This window comes from Biomphalaria glabrata, chromosome 7, assembly GCF_947242115.1.
Source record: "Biomphalaria glabrata chromosome 7, xgBioGlab47.1, whole genome shotgun sequence".
Classification (NCBI taxonomy): Eukaryota; Metazoa; Mollusca; class Gastropoda; family Planorbidae; genus Biomphalaria; species Biomphalaria glabrata.
Window position 1 is genome coordinate 33,410,816 of NC_074717.1, and position 17,627 is coordinate 33,428,442.

A 17,627-nucleotide genomic window follows, 5' to 3' on the forward strand; every position below is an offset into this window, starting at 1 on the left:
TCATCCATCCATCCAATCATCCATCCATCCAATCAACCATTCAATCATCCATTATAGCAATCAATCATCCATTCATTCGTTTAGAATGTAGAAGGCGGTATGTGATCAAAGCAAAGCAAACAACATGCTTAATTAGGCATACTGAAAGAACATTGTATTGAAAAAAAAAAGTATATTTAATAATTTAATCGAAAATGCATTGATCAAATATTTATTGTTTATGGCTGATGATAGGTATGTCATAAAACGGGCTAACTAAAAATAGCTTCTTTGAAAAGGGGAGATAGCAAAGAAAGCGATACAGCGACAGAATGAAGAGTTCCATACACTATGATACAATGAAAGCGTTGGGGGTGGAATGCAAGGGAGGCTACAAAGCATCAGAAACAAAAGCGTCCTAATTGTTCAAAAGTGGCTTGGCTTCATTCCGAATGGAGAGAGTTAAAATAGAAACACTGAGCAACATACAAGGTGAATACATCTAGCACATAAGCAAATCTAGTGGGTCAGCGTGCAGTCTAAGCATAAATATTGGAGTTATAATCTTCGTAGTCAAGTAATTAAATGAACTAAAAACCATTGTACACACGAATAAATATGTTTCATCATAAATTATATTTCTTTTTTTTATAAAGTACTGGATTTCAATGTTTACTTTTATTAATTAGAGAATTATCATAGTTTTAAAAAGTAATAAAAAAATTTTTACTAGTAAGTAATATTTAGATAATTTGTGGTTGTTGAATTGAACTACAAGTAATAACAATTTAAAGTTTGAACAATGATAATGCAACAATAGACATTCCAGGACTCGAAATTGTTTAATGAACTACATGTAATGGTAGTTTTTGTTTGAGTTAAAGATCTTATCCATTAATCGTTGCATGTATAATTATCTTGGACATCATTAAACAGGAGATTGTCTTAAACATTTAGTTTAAAAATTATTAGCGAATTATTCAACCTAACAGTCCCGTAATGTCCATTGATTCAATAAAAATGTATGGATATAGAAGGGGCGCCGGGGCGTTTACCTTTATGTTAATCTTTTCAAGCACCGTTAGCTTGGTGGGGGAGCCACTGTCGCCGCCACCGGCCCTGTAAACGGGCAGATGCAGCTTCTTATCCACAGGCAAGGCAGCTTCGCTGACTACCAAAGGGAAAACGTCGACCCTGTGGGACTGGCCGTCGCTCAGCCGCGACCGATACGATGAGACTGGCACGCTGTGAGGCCTGCCTGAAATGTGCACTGGCACCGTGACAGTCTGGTGAACGTAGGAAGGCCTGGGCGCCACGCTGGTGCACCGGCCGTACTCGCTCTTGTCCGCGTGGTCCCTGACATCTGTGCGGATGTTTCTAAGTCTGTTTAAGTATGTGGACAAAAAGGAGTCAGCGTCGCTGACGGGTTTGGGTGAAATACTAAGTATACGCTCGTCTAGACCTATCTGCGATCCCTTTAATGGAATGGGTGGTGGATAGTATCTGAAACCATAACGATTCCTACCATCCTCTGACACAGCGCTGCCTTCCACGCTGAGAACCAGACTGGCGTTCTTGTACTCGGGAAGCTTTGAATTCTCCAGGATAGCTTTTGCTCTTGAAGCCGCATTTGAAATGAGAGAATCTAGAAGCTGACGGCTGGCTGGAGGCCGGGATAAAGAGTCCTCGGTGTATTTAGGTAAGGGAGAGTAACTATATGTGCTGGATGTGGAAGGGGAGTGAAGTCGGGGGAGTGTGGATACATGAGGCTTGTAGGTACTGTCGTTGCTATCCTCTGAGGTCAGCTCTAATATCGCGTGTTTGGATGGGCCGTAAGGGATGTAATCATACATCTCGGCCATGTCAGCTTCGTAGGAACCATCGTAGTCTCCATCGTAGGTGCTAAGCTTCAACGGCGACACGCCCGTCGGTCTGGGGCAAGAATAGGACGGGTAATAATCCGAGGCGTCATAGAACTCGTCTTCGCTGTCGTCTGCAGAGCCTGCTCTTTCCGGCCCAGAAGCAATGGGCGCTTTGAGAATCTTGTACTTCCTCCTGTATGAGCCAATCTGGTAATCCTCCTCATCTTCGTCGTCACTCCCTCCCACGCTATATTCTCTAGCCGCACTCACTCTTGACACGTACGGTGATGGTGATCTGGAGTAGGAAGAACGCGTGCTCCTGGGCACGTGCGACTCTGAGAGGTACACTGAATACTGCGGCGAGTAAGGCCTGGTTTCACTAGGACTCCGAGGGCGTGATAGAAGAGAACTATAGGAAATATTGCTGGCTATGTCTCTGGAAAGTGGCCGCGGGGGCAGGGATGAGCCCTTCAGGTAGGAGTCGATACGAGAGGACAAGAGCGAGGCGGGTGCCGGTGGAGCTGCCAGAGCCGATCTGACTTTCTCTAAGTTTCTGTAAGGAACCACAGGCTGGGGTCTGGCTATGGGTTTCACGTCCACTGGAGACAAGGACCGCAGACGACTGGTTCGACGACCTGACCTAGTAGGGGTGTTGTCCCGGGACTTATTGGGCGTGTGCTGGAAGAATCAGGCTTACAAATAATTGATCAACCGGCCACCTGTTAATTTACTTACTAATAGAGTTGCTACTAGTCTTGAAGCTTTAAAGATAAGTCTATCTATACACGAGTTCTACAATTTCATTGCTGCCAAACAGTCTTATGTTATTTTTATGGCTAACTTAAAGGCAAGATTTGACAAATTTAAAGCTTTCTAAAAAAAAAAACTTACAGGAACCCACCACAATTTCTTTCATTCTAAAAATTGTTTTAATTAAATGACATTAAAAAATTCTACTATTCGTATCACGTGAGACCGAAAATGAAACACAAAAATAAATGTTTGATAAACTGCATTCTAAAAGTAATCGTTTCTGAGGTAACGTACAGTGTGTTTTAAAAGTTTTGTTGTTTTTTTTCAATCAAAATGTGCAGCTTTACTTCGTAGTCTATAACATTGTACGCCTAGAGGCTTAGTTCAGAAATATAGGCCTTAAAACTGAAACTCAAGCTAAAAGCTAGGTGGCTGAATGCTACGGCCTACAAGTAACACAAAGACATATAAACAAACATAACAAGATTGTATCAGAGTCGATATCGTGTCGTATCATCTGCCAATGCCAATTGAAAGATGCCCACTACAGAGTATAATACCAGGAGTCTCAAAAAATGCTTTTATTTTAATGTTGAAAAGAGGCTTCAATGAATACAAAAAAAAAAAAATCACAAAGGATTTGATTCTAAAAAAATCTACAAGAATCATGAAAGAAATTTGGAGGAGTTTTCTTTCTTGGAATTCAAAAATAAAGACAAGGAATGGATGTGAGGTTAAAAATATAACAAAACAAGGGAGGTAAAGACCGTTTCTGATGAAGGGAGGAAGGGTGATGGTAGGGGCACTGACATAATGATACAGGGGAGATGATGGTAATGGTGGATGCTTGATTTTTTTATGAGCTGGGTTGATTCGTAGATGACAAATGGGTTGAAGACATGTAACATGTTTTGCTTCTTTATAATTTTTGTCCACACAATTTTGTGGGGGGGTTTTTTAGTGTTTTTTTTTTCTCAAAATTTGAGTCGAGAAGAGATCTGTGGAGGACTTGACCTGAATTAAAAGCGTTACTATAGAGAAGATAACACACATACATGTTTATAAATAAACAACAAGACAGTGGATAGATTCAATCCTGTTGAAGTAGTTCAGGTTTGAATGTGGTGATGATTGTGTTGATCGTTTATTAACTCTTTCTCTCCTAACTGACGATACCAGCGTTGATTCCATCAGAATGTGGTAAATAATTACGGAGAGAAAGAGTTAAAATGGCTGTTTGCAATGTAATGTTTCAATGGCAGTAAAACAGACAATAGCGTGGATGACAGAGAACTCTGTGTTTCAAGTTAGCTGTTAAAAATGTGTGGCTGGTCTTTAAATGAAACAATTAAAAGAATATTGATGTTATTATGAGGCACTCAATAAGAAAGTGATGAGAATAACATTGAGGAGAACATTATTTGAAGATTGACAGGTCGTCTTAACATATGTGCATAACTAAAATGTGTAGATATCTATAGATCTATATACAAATTTTGTAGAGGCGACGACAATAAAGCTTTTTTTTTTAAACTATGTATATTTTTATTCTTTTATTTTTCTGGTACCAATTCAAAGAATATACCTAACCTTTTACCCAGACCCCAGGCAGCCTATTCATTAAGACGACCTGGACAATAAGGCATGTCGATGATAAAGTTGTTTACTATTTTTATCTTGTAGGTGTTTATTGGGTGTAATTATGATTTTTTTTTATAAAAACATGTGATAAAATGTAGAATATAGTAATGGTTATCAGGAGTGTAAGCTCTTGTGTTTTACTTCAAATTTTTAGAAACATTAATAAATATATATATTATATATATATATAAATGTTTTTATGATTTGTTAATTCAATCTTCTAAAATCGAATAGCGCCAGATTAAGTCAAAATTGAGAAAACACAAGGGTTTAAAATGACATAGAATGGAATTAGAGTGCACGTTGTCTCAATATAATCCTGACTACATACTTCTCTGTTTTAAATTAAAAAAAAAAAAAAAGCTTTGACCTATTCGTTATAGTTCTTGGATTCACGTCTTAATTTAAATTTCAAAGGTCAGTTACACATTTATCTTTAAATTAGGCTACTTCAATTTAACCTGCTATCATTTTGATGAAAGAATTATTTCATTTTAAGGAAGTATCTGAACTTTCTTTCTCTCTTCTGACCTTGGAATTAGTTTATTTTTAGATCTGTGGTTATATAAAAATAAAAGGGAATAATTAGCAGTTTTGTTTCTATTATGGCAATTAGTATGAATGTTTTAAACATGTATTTTTTTAATTTTAAATCGAACCTATACATTCCTTACTTTGTACTGATAGCTAGGCATTAATGAAACAAAACAAAAAAAAAGATGAATTGTAACTATTTAAATGATAGAATACAAATAAATAGGACAAGGGTAGACTACTTACAATAGCGGCGTTGACATTGCGAAGGAGTTCATGGTCCCTTCCTCGTGAGCGAGTAGCGGCTTCATAGGTATCTTCTAGAACAGCATTCGAAAGATAGTCCGCCCGCTGAATGCTATCTTCTATGCCGTAGTCGTGACGGACATTACCTGGACAGAGTGCACAATGAATGGTCAGTCTTGGACGGGGAGCATGTCTTTAAAATGTAAATTGTAATTCACTTGTTTTGAGATTGATTTATGAACACACCACCTATTACCCATACACACTACAATTCCACGCAACCAGAAGCACATATCCCAAATCGTATTCCATAGTTTGTAAAATAAAAAAATAAGAACTATAGTTTTCAAGTTCTGTTTACAGTATAGTTTTGGAATGCAAACCAGAACCACTCAAAAAAAGAAAGAAAGTTAATATAGTGACCTTAGTGGAATGACTACAGTATGTATATACTTGAATGTGTTCAACTTACCAAAACTACTGTGCAGCCTGGGTACTGCGATGGTGGGGGTTTGCCGTCTCACCGGCATAGCGTAGGACCTGTTGGAATACACCGAGTGACCCTTGGTGCCCTAGAAAAAAAACAATAATAAAATTGTTAAAACTTATAAGAAAACAATCTTTGAATAAATGCGACGACGGCATTAGAAAGTGATATCACACACTAAACACATAGTGATCTTTATCCAAGGGAAAGAAATGGTGTATATTTACTCATTTAATGATTGCTTCCCTTTCGTCTTTTTAAAACTAAGATGGTTATCTAAAGTGCTGCACATGGAGCTCGTAATGCCCCAGATAATTAGATTCCTACACGAGAATGTGTACTATCTTGATCTCTATAGAGATATGTTCTTAAAGTGGAACACTTTACGATATGAAATATTTCACATAGATTAAGAATGAGAGCATTAGTGTAGATGTGATTGGTGAAATGTCCTTTTTTTAATGAGTATTTTAAATGTTTATAAAACAATGGTTCTCTCCACACTTTTGTATGGCTCCGAAACCTTGGTACTCTATCGAAGATATTTGCTGATGTCAGCCATTTTTCTCTGTTACATTCTTAATACCACTTAGTACCACCATAATGTGCATACGCTGGCAAGACTACATTACAAATAACTAGGTTCTGCTGAGGCCTGTGTGGACAGTATAGAACCATTCGACAGCTGCGCTGGGGTGGACACCTATGCCGCATGGGAGACGGCCACATGCCAAAGGCGATCTTCTTTGGGGAGCTTAAAGGAGTACAACATAACAGAGGTGCCTCCTGTAAGTGATGTAAAGATAAACCCCGGCGCCATTTTGCCTTCACTGACATAGAGGAAAGTAGCACAAATGGCCTCTGAAAGAGACAGTGAAGAGCTCTCACAAAGGCTGCGGGACACACATTTGAGACACAAACCAAAGCCATTATTGTAGACAGGTGCAGAAGACGGAAAGAAAGATTGAATAGACTCCGGCGGACAATGGCTTTGTCTGCATGAGATTCGGAAAAATAAGCAGGTCGAAACTGGGTTTGCGTAGTCGTGTATAACACAGCAGTAATCCTTACTTAATCTTCGGAATCGAGGACCTTGACATGACTATTTAAAATGCCACAAATTGGAAACTAGTTATTTGGGCTTAAAAACTTTTTAAAAAATGTTTCGTTCCAAAGAATTAGCGTTGTACTTATAAAGATGCAGAATAATATAATGCCAAGGTCTGCCCTTAATGTAGTTGTAGAGTACTAAGAAATATGTTATGAAAAGTTAGTAGGCTTATAGATACAATTATGCACACAAAAATGTTTTATTGATGTCAGCCATTTTTCTCTGTTAAATTCTTAATAGGCCTACCACTAACTAAGATAAATAAAAAATGCTTATATTATGACGATAATATTTTAGATTTTAGAACATTTAAAATAGAACACATTTTCATAAAAAGTGATATAACAAAAATAATGTCAAGTATGTTAAAGTCACTTCCACAGTGACCTTTATATCATCGATGAAAGGTCTACTAAAAAATAAAGTGACATGTTCCAACCGTAGAGAGAATTACTTATAAAATAACTATTAATCATGCCAATAGTCCCGGGGTAAATAATAATCTCTAGAAATGGCCCATGGACGTATTTAGGAGCCATGACATAATCACTTGTTTTGCATAAAATACAATTGTGTCATTTATTTTTCTATTGCCACGTTTCTCGGCTTCATCGCGTTGCTCACTTGATGCTAAATTAAAACAAAACAGGATATGACTCTTTCTTTTTTTTTTTATCTCTCTATCTTTTCATGTCTCAACCTTTCTTGACACAAAGTCTAGGTATATCTCACAAAGTCTAGGTATATTCCAACTTCAAAGAATCGTGGCTTAGCTCTGGACAGCAAAAATACTTGACATGGAACATTTAAGGAAATTGTAGTTAAAAGGAAGAATCGAAACAGTTTTATATTATTTGCAGTTGTTCTTTAGGGACACGTCGACCTAAATATAACAAGGACTATGCAAAGAAAAACAACTTCAAGCTGTGTAAATATTTAGAAGTTTGATATCTCCAGCCGCCACTAAATCGAGCAAAAAAAACACATTCTTACAACGTTACTTTGAGAATATCCAGAAACACTTGTATTGAATAGAACTGATTTATAATGTGTGTCCGTTGATATATATTTTAAGTAAGGAAACTAAAGAGTACTGGCACCCACCTTGCCTCCAGAACGAAACAGCTGTGTCTGTGGCACTAACTAGGTCGATGTAACACACTGCTCACCAGGAGCTGTCTACCCCCCACCTCCCCAATGTGATCCGCTCACGGACACAGCCATACAGGTAAGGAGCGAGCTGGTGTATTACGCGAGCTGCACGTGTTTTGGAAGGGGGGGGGGAGGTGAAAAAGGGGGGGGGGGAGACGCCTATGTTACCAAGTATCTGTGCCGAGCGCCTTCTGGCATAATGCTTATGTCTGTACTTTTATAATAGAGTTACGTAGGAAAATACGAAGACTACACGTGTGACGTCATCAGCGTCTTGTTCTAAGCCTAACAAGTCGAGTACGTTGTTGGTCCCCAGCGATAAACAAAAACTTTATGACGTGACATTCTGTATAGAACAAATGTACAAACAAGTCAGGTCTGTAAGCACATGAAAAGCACTTAATGAAAACATAAATGTAATCAGAAGCAAAAGATTCGTTGGTTACGTTTACATTTTCTTCGGATATAAATTTTTGTGTGTGTGTGTCAGTTGCTAAATGAGAGTTAGAAGTCATTTAATCTTATTCCATTCTTCTGTTTAAATAAACTTTTATTTTTCTAGGACCTACCAAAGAGCTTGCTCTAAAGAAAGGGAAAATAGATTTTTTTTTAATTGGTTGAAGGTTGAAAATACTTGAGTGAAATGAAGTCCAATAGCGAGAAGAAAATAGTCATAGCTAGCAACACTGTTACCAAGAGAAAAAAGCAAAGTTGGAAAAAAAATAGCTTAAATTTAAGTCTATCAAATTTCATTTTTTTTTTATTTATATCTGACAGGTGATGACCTTTGATGGCAGGTGATCTTCACATCATCTGCCCTGTAGACCACATGGTCTGAAAGGGGAACTTTACTTTTACTTTTATCTGACAGGTAGATCTATTGCCTAGCATTAATATAAGATAATCAGGAAAGAAGGCCAGATTTCTTGACCAGTGATGCCTAAATTACCACTTTTTGGCTTTATGTAGTCCGTGAAGCGGTGCAATCCGGCCTTTTGTACTTCCTGGCGCCGGGTATAGGGAACGATTCTTTGATCACATCTATTTTCAAGCAATGACCTAAAGACTTGTGTGTGTGTGTGTTGTATATTAGTGTGCCTAGTGTGTGTGTTAGTGTGTAGGTCTATGCCGTGTTGTCTCGAGACCAAACGTTTTACAAAATGTCGTCACCATACAGAGCCTACCCACTGTCATTCCCTACGGCCCTGCAAAGGTTTTGTCGAGGAAACAATTCTTCAATAACTTCAAGCCACTACTCATTTAATTATGCTAAATGAAAAGGATGGAGAAATGATGTTCAAGAAGAGATTGATGATAATTAGATTTTTTTATTTAAAAAAAAAATAAATCAATTCAACGTAGTTTTTCATACTACGGAAGTATAGATAAGTGAAGTATTATTAACTAATTATTGTGAAGTATAGTTAAGTGAAGTATTATTAATTAATCATTGTGAAGTATAGATAAGTGAAGTATTATTAACTAATCATTGTGAAGTATTATTAATTAATCATTGTGAAGTATAGATAAGTGAAGTATTATTAATTAATCATTGTGAAGTATTATTAATTAATCATTGTGAAGTATTATTAATTAATCATTGTGAAGTATAGATAAGTGAAGTATTATTAATTAATCATTGTGAAGTATTATTAATTAATCATTGTGAAGTATAGATAAGTGAAGTATTATTAATTAATCATTGTGAAGTATTATTAATTAATCATTGTGAAGTATAGATAAGTGAAGTATTATTAATTAATCATTGTGAAGTATTATTAATTAATCATTGTGAAGTATAGATAAGTGAAATATTATTAATTAATCATTGTGAAGTATAGATAAGTGAAGTGTTATTAACTAATCATTGGAATCTCTTTTCAGCACTTAAGAATCAAATTTCGAAGCTCTTTACAAAGTTAGTATATTTCCCATGAGCAGAATGTGACTTTGTGGATCTAGGTAGATCTCTTTGGTTGGTGGTAAGGCTAAAGCACCAGCACACCAATCATCCTGAAAAGAATCGAACGCTACGTTTTCAACTCGATAACCAAGCACCCTAACCACAGGGCCATCATGCCTGAAGTGAAAAAAATCTTCCTAATTTCTTGAAATTATTAATATTAAATCTTTCATTTTAAACAGCAAAACAAGTACTGTCGCAAAAAAAAGAAAAAAAATTGACACTACAAAGAATAAATGTCCATTTATAAAAATATTTTTTTTTTAGAAAAGCCAAATATTATTTTTTTTTAATTAGCCGCATAAAAATGAAGATCTAGATCTACTGAATTCTTTTAGTAAATAGCGTCCAATTTGAAGACTTTTCCTACTGTCAAAACATGTCTAATGAACACTAAAATAAAAAACATTTCTTGCTAGTGGCGAGATCATTGATAGTACAACTTTGACCATGCGCTTAATGTATTCCCGTCACAATAAAGGCCAAGTTACATGCTAAAACATTTGTTCCACCTATCCAGTCTCTACCTACTGCTTTAACTATTTCACCTTGAGGCAGTTGCGTCACTAGGGTCAGTGTCACTAGGTGCGGCCAGCAAGACCCCCCACACCACCCTAGTGACGCCACTGCCTTGAGGTTTTCGTTCTACCTGTTTACGACTTCTATAGCAATAATTTTCAATCTCCAGGGTCTCTGAAGGATATTTACTTCTGGGAATGGATAGGTAACACCCTTCCTAAACCAGCATCCAACATTACAAGGCAAGTCCTCACCTGGAACCACCAAGGAAAGAGAAGGAGGACACGGCCCTGGAATACATGGCGCCGCGATTCGGAAACAGATGCCAAGCAGGTGGGTAAAACATAGGGACAGTTGGAGAGACTCGCCAAGAACCAAGATGTTTAGAGGAAGCTGGTTGGTTGCCTATGGGCAAGACATGGGGACAGTTGGAGAGACTCGCCAAGAACCAAGATGTTTAGAGGAAGCTGGTTGGTTGCCTATGGGCAAGACATGGGGACAGTTGGAGAGACTCGCCAAGAACCAAGATGTTTAGAGGAAGCTGGTTGGTTGCCTATGGGCAAGACATGGGGACAGTTGGAGAGACTCGCCAAGAACCAAGATGTTTAGAGGAAGCTGGTTGGTTGCCTATGGGCAAGACATGGAGACAGTTGGAGAGACTCGCCAAGAACCAAGATGTTTAGAGGAAGCTGGTTGGTTGCCTATGGGCAAGACATGGGGACAGTTGGAGAGACTCGCCAAGAACCAAGATGTTTAGAGGAAGCTGGTTGGTTGCCTATGGGCAAGACATGGGGACAGTTGGAGAGACTCGCCAAGAACCAAGATGTTTAGAGGAAGCTGGTTGGTTGCCTATGGGCAAGACATGGGGACAGTTGGAGAGACTCGCCAAGAACCAAGATGTTTAGAGGAAGCTGGTTGGTTGCCTATGGGCAAGACATGGAGACAGTTGGAGAGACTCGCCAAGAACCAAGATGTTTAGAGGAAGCTGGTTGGTTGCCTATGGGCAAGACATGGGGACAGTTGGAGAGACTCGCCAAGAACCAAGATGTTTAGAGGAAGCTGGTTGGTTGCCTATGGGCAAGACATGGGGACAGTTGGAGAGACTCGCCAAGAACCAAGATGTTTAGAGGAAGCTGGTTGTTGGCCTGTGTTCCGGAAGGGACAACAGGTAGAGATGAGAGAGATGAGATCGCGATCAAACTACTCTAGTCGAAAAACATTAGCTTCTTGTGGTCTTACGACAACATATGTGTAGATGATTACTGGCGCTATACAGTTCGTTTTCGGGTTTCAGATTCGCTTAGAGACAGTTTCCAACAGAATGAGATCTTTTTTTTTTTCAACATTGTATAGCTTGTTATTTGTGTGTGTAAGTTGGTCGACTACCTTCCTAGACCACATCGACTACCTTTCTAAACTATATAATATTACCGACTAAATTTCTAAACTATATCATATTAGTGACTAAATTTCTAAACTATATCATATTACCGACTAAATTTCTAAACTATATCATATTACCGACTAAATTTCCTAACTATATCATATTACCGACTAAATTTCCTAACTATATAATATTACCGACTAAATTTCTAAACTATATCATATTACCGACTAAATTTCTAAACTATATCATATCAGTGACTATCTTTCTAAACTATATTATATCAGTGAATACCTTTCTAAACGATATCATATCAGTGACTACCTTTCTAAATGATATCATATCAGTGACTACCTTTCTAAACTATATCATATCAGTGACTACCTTTCTAAACTATATCATATCAGTGACTACCTTTCTAAACTATATCATATCAGTGACTACCTTTCTAAACTATATCATATCAGTGACTACCTTTCTAAACTATATCATATCAGTGACTACCTTTCTAAACTATATCATATCAGTGACTACCTTTCTAAACTATATCATATCAGTGACTACCTTTCTAAACTATATCATATCAGTGACTACCTTTCTAAACTATATCATATCAGTGACTACCTTTCTAAACTATATCATATCAGTGACTACCTTTCTAAACTATATCATATCAGTGACTACCTTTCTAAACTATATCATTGGCTACTTTTGTTGTCTACAACCTTTAAGCATTACCAATTTTATTCTTAGCTTTCCATTACTCAACAGAAACACACACACCCTCAACCTCCCCCCTCTCAACACACATAGCAGATGTATGAGCCAGTGTGCAGGTAACTCACAGCATCAGTTCAAGAATAAGTCGAGTCCGGAGGGTTTGAAAATAAAAAAAAGAGAGGGGGGTGGGTGGGGAGCACCTGAGGACGAAGTATTCTCCAGAGTCAGGAAATTTTTCCAAAACCAAAACTAAAACAGAAAAAGAAAGCTAGCACAGTTAATTTCAGCAACTTGAAGGATTTCGAACCTGTACTGCACGTTGTGGAACTATTGTTAGCGAGGAAGCGCGAGAGATAAGGTACAGGTTTATGTGCAGTTCACCGGCTTTCAACAAGGCATTACCAAAAGTTTTGTTAATAACACTTTGCAAGAGTACAAGGCATTTGGTGACATAAGTTTAGTTAAGTGAAATCTAAACGAATTCAGAATATTTGAAAGACTTTTATCTAGGATTACGGTATATCTATAAGCAAGAGACAGTCTACACGGAGAGTCTATCATCAAATTAAAAAGAGATCTACAAGGCTACAAATGGATTACATTGATAAGCTTATAATGAAATTACTAATTAATTACTAATTAATAGCAGACCAAGGGATGAAACAATAAGATTTATTTAATCAGTAAGAAACCCGCCATATTTAGTCTTTTTGTATTCTTTTCGTACAACCGCACTCTTATTTAAACAATACAGAAACGAAATACCTAAGAGTCATATTGCATATTTAAAATGTACACGCTCGATCTCTGGGAACTTATCAAATAAAAAAAAAACATAGATCTAGTGGGGAAAAAGGTAGTTTTACAGAAATATGATTTCTTTGCCTTTTTTTTCTCTATTATAAATACTGCCAGGAAATGGTCTTTGGGGATACAGCTGTTGAAGTTGATGCCTAAATTCATGATTGTTTGTTTTTTCTTATTTACATCGCAAACAAATGTTTCGTATCCAGTCGAGCTGAATTAAAATCTCGAGACTTCTTTGTACGAGGCTACACTATCGCTATACCCCTCAGGTTCATCTTACCTTACACATGCAAATAATGTTCCTTTTCAGTTTCTAAACCAATTCTTATTTTTTAAAATACTAAACGAAACGAAACAATAATTAGCACGACCCTAGTTACAGATGCTCAAGCAAGAACTTATTTAATTACAATCATAAAGATTGCATCTGTAATTATTTGTAATGTGGCAGCTTGACATCACACGATTCTAAACACCTCTTTAACCAGACCTAGTGATTCCTTTCTGTTGTTATTATTAGCTTCATTGTTTGTCATTACTTCAATATGCGAGTTAACTGGATTTTCTTGTTCTTATCCCAGACACATGTACATGCAGGTATATTAATGTTGTTGGTTTGGAATCAGGACCGGATTTACCTGTAGGCAACACAAGCAACAACTTAGGGCCCCCAAGAAATATTTAGCACATATAATACATGGATTTATTGAGACCCCAAATATCTCAAATAGCTTAGGGCTTTATCAAGTCTTATTACGGTACTGTTTTGGAGTGTTTGATGATGTCTCTGGAAATATCTAATTAGTAAGTCTTATCCACAAAACAATTGAGACATTAGTTTCAAATAGTGGTGTAGGAAGCGGGAGAGAAAAGGTAAAGTACATTCTCTTAAAATCTACCTTAATCTGGGTCACTTTTGTTTTGGTTGACCACCTCCTTTCCCACTCCCATTCATTGTTTCCTTCTTTCACTTCGAGTTTCTCAATAGAATCACCAAGTGTAAACAAATGGTAAATAAAACTGAAGACTTTGTTTCTCTCCAACTGGGTCTATCGAACGAAAGGAACATTTCAAATACCTGGGCTAAGCAACCTGTCATAGATTAGATTGGGCAAGAAACGGCCGATGGAAGCCTAGACAAACAGGTTTTAATGGCACTAAATGGTAGCGAACAAAGCGGCATCTGTAATCATGAATAGAGCCATTGATGTTCTTCTCTTCCATTGATGTTAGAGCCAAGAGAAACATTTTAATAAAAACAACTATATCAAGTCATGGACATTCTTTTTTACGATATATCTGTAAGACTGTATTAACGTCATGCTAAAGAAAAACATGTTTCTAATAAGTTTAAAAAACCTATCTGAAACCTAACTTAAAACTCAAATAATTTTTACATTTGTTTTGTTGATAAATTCTCTGTCAACAGTTGCAGCTGTAAAATAGGCAATACTTTGCAAGGCTTACATTGTAAAGATCATTTATGAAACATTAATATTCTGTTGGCATTGGCTAGATAATTATACAAGGGGTATATTATATTTATAGAAATGACAAAGGATCTTGAAATTTCATTAAGAATAAAACCCAAACACTTAAGGGTTTAACAATAACCAAGTAACAATATATATATTTTGTTTTGAGGCAGGGGGTTTACATTCTCAAACTTTATACACATTGTTGTTTTAATTGCGTGAAATGTTATACGGAATACTTGTACATTTTTTTTAAAATTGATAGATATAATAAAGTATACAATAATTCGACATGTAGATGGTATCGAGCTTTTATTGGGAGTTAAATATTGCCACCAATTGCACCAGTCATTAAAGCCCAATTATAAAAAGATAAAATCATTAAGATAAACTTTAAAAAAATACAATTTTGAGACTGAAAAATCATTTTATTTTTTTTACGCCTTTAGCAACGGAGGCTCCGTTCTTTCACGAAGATTAAAACATTAAAAATGTCCAATGGATTGTTTCAAATATACTGTAGAATGAAGAAGAATATAAGTGACAACTATTTTCACAATGCATACGTTGAACAAGTAGGCTGCAAAGTTTCTATAACAATGAAGGTAATTGATCACACAAACCTATAATAAAAAGGATTTAAACTCAGGGGGGATAAAATATCACCACATTTGACCTCACCATCTTTATTTCCCTTTTGTTAACAAGCAAACTAAAAGGACCTTAAATTAAATCTTGGCACATGAGGAAAAGTAGGTTTAGAGATATTGGTAGGGTTAATATGTTTAAAAAAGAAAGTTAATCACTATTCCTACACTCCATTTTTTTATATAATTGTTTACAATGCAAGAATCGAAGAAAAAGTCTAGCTGCTGCCTACTTAGCCAAATTTTTATAACTTTTTTTTACTTAGCCACATTTTTATAATTTTTTTTACTGAGCCACAAAGTTGGCAAGAAAACACATGCGCTGAGTCATTAGAATCAGGATTTAGAGTTAACTTTACATTGCACACATAGCTGTCTGTGAGTTAAATGTTTAGAAGCTGACAGCATTCTTAGTGTGTGGGCGTGTACGTCTGTTGTGTGCTAGAGTCAGGTATGTAGGTGTGGTTGTAATCGTCGAATGAATTTCGATAACAAAGAATTCCAATGCATAAAATTTAGAAAAAATGTCCATATTACTTCCAGTATATATATCTCTAAATATATTTATATCAATATCTATATATCTATATCGATAGATAGACAGACAGACAGACAGACAGACAGACAGACAGACAGACAGACAGATAGATAGATAGATAGATAGATAGATAGATAGATAGATAGATAGATAGATAGATAGATAGATAGATAGATAGATAGATAGATAGATAGATAGATAGATAGATAATTTTTTGTGTAACATCGTAAGAAAACCTTCATAAATGCTGACTCGCGCAGAAAAACATTACATATAAAAAAAAAAAACACTGGCATTGTACAATTAGCATTCCAGTACCTCGGCTCTTTGGCAAACCTTAACCCTTTACCTGCAAGGATAATCTGAGCAGAGCAGAAGTAGAGATGGCACGCGAGGGATTGAGAGAGTGCGGGACAGGTAGAGAGTAAAAACATACCATGAGAGTGTTGAGGGAGGACGAAATGTGTGTAACGACTTTATCCACCAAACTTTATTGAAAACATTAATAGACAGTGTGTAAGGGTTAGGTCATGGGGGTCACAGTTTATGCCAGACTGTGAGACATAAACCTAATGGTGACATATCAATACTGAAGATGTCGAAGTGTAAAGTGGCTCCCAGTATTCTGACCTAAAACTCTCTTAATCTAGAGTTATCCAGACCAATGCAATGCGAGTTATTGTTCTTGAGAAAGATATTAGGCGATACGTTTTCTAATTATATTGTTAATACGGACGCTTAAGCGTTCGCCATTTTGCTTCTTGTATCTTATATTCTTGTATTTTCTTGCATTCTTCTTATAATTTTGTATCTCTTGTATTATTTTTATATTCTTGTATTCTTCTAGATAGTTGTATTATCAATATTGCTTTCCGAAATTGGCTTGGCTTGGCTATCTATGAAGAAGGCTCGAGGTTCGACATCCGACTGATAACTGAGCGCCTAAAGGCAGCACGGAAAACCTTCTCCCCCCACTAGTCCACAAAATGAGATTTAACTATAGCCTCTGAGCATGCTATAATCATGAAAGTTAAGCTATATACAAGCTATAATTTATAATTTATGTATATTATGTCGTGCTTATAGATCTATATGCGCTTCATTTGCGTAGCAAGGAAATGTCCATCATTCGGGGGCCCGGGGGGCTTGACCTCTTTGGGGGCCCCTCAATTTGAGTAATATTTAAGATTTAATGTAAAACATACACTCAATTGGGGTCCCCCTCAAGTGGGGGCCCGGGTGGGATTTTCAAATTCTCCCCCCTCCTCCCCCTACCCTAGCTACGCCACTGTATAATGGTGTTTATAAAAGTGTATTAACTTATTGGTAGTCAACACTGTCTTAAGAATGTGCCTGTGCTTTGATAGCAATGCAGGTTAGTACTGTTACAATATAATAAGTTTAAAATAAAACAAGTTTTGGTTGGAAAGTAGCAGCAGAAGCTTATCTTAGCATTATTTCTTATTAATAGGCCTATCATAGCATTCTCTCTTTTTTATATCTTAGCATTCTTTCTTCATGATATCTTAGCATTCTCACTTCTTAATAGCTTTATCTCTTTTTGATATCTTAGCTTTCTCCCTTTTTTATATCTTAGCTTTCTCTCTTTTTGATATCTTAGCTTTCTCTCTTTTTGATATCTTAGCATTCTCTCTTCTTCATATCACAGCAGCTGTTGGCATGAAGTTCCAATTCCTAGACAAATAGTTGGGGATTTATTTTTTACCTGTTGCTCATATGTGTCATCACCCGAGGACGTTATATTAAATATTTGAATCAGATACATCTGTAATGTATATGGAATATATG

The 17,627-nt window shown here is 36.6% G+C and overlaps 1 protein-coding gene across 15 annotated transcripts in view; it reads right to left on the minus strand.

Moving 5' to 3' along the window:
* The window catches only part of LOC106057882 (uncharacterized), a 45,714-nt gene that overhangs the window by 19,303 nt on the left and 8,784 nt on the right, over positions 1 to 17,627 (minus strand). For 13 of the 15 annotated variants that reach the window (XM_056037081.1, XM_056037085.1, XM_056037080.1 and 10 more), the window contains exons 2-4: positions 5,488 to 5,587; positions 5,016 to 5,161; positions 1,035 to 2,519 (exon numbers count right to left, since the gene is read on the minus strand). In XM_056037081.1, coding sequence (XP_055893056.1) covers positions 1,035 to 2,519; positions 5,016 to 5,161; positions 5,488 to 5,545 — 1,689 coding nt within the window. In that variant the 5' untranslated portion in view covers positions 5,546 to 5,587. Of the gene's footprint in view, positions 1 to 1,034; positions 2,520 to 5,015; positions 5,162 to 5,487; positions 5,588 to 7,606; positions 7,847 to 17,627 lie in introns of those variants that run through there. The other 2 variants (XM_056037082.1, XM_056037083.1) reach the window with 2 other exon arrangements.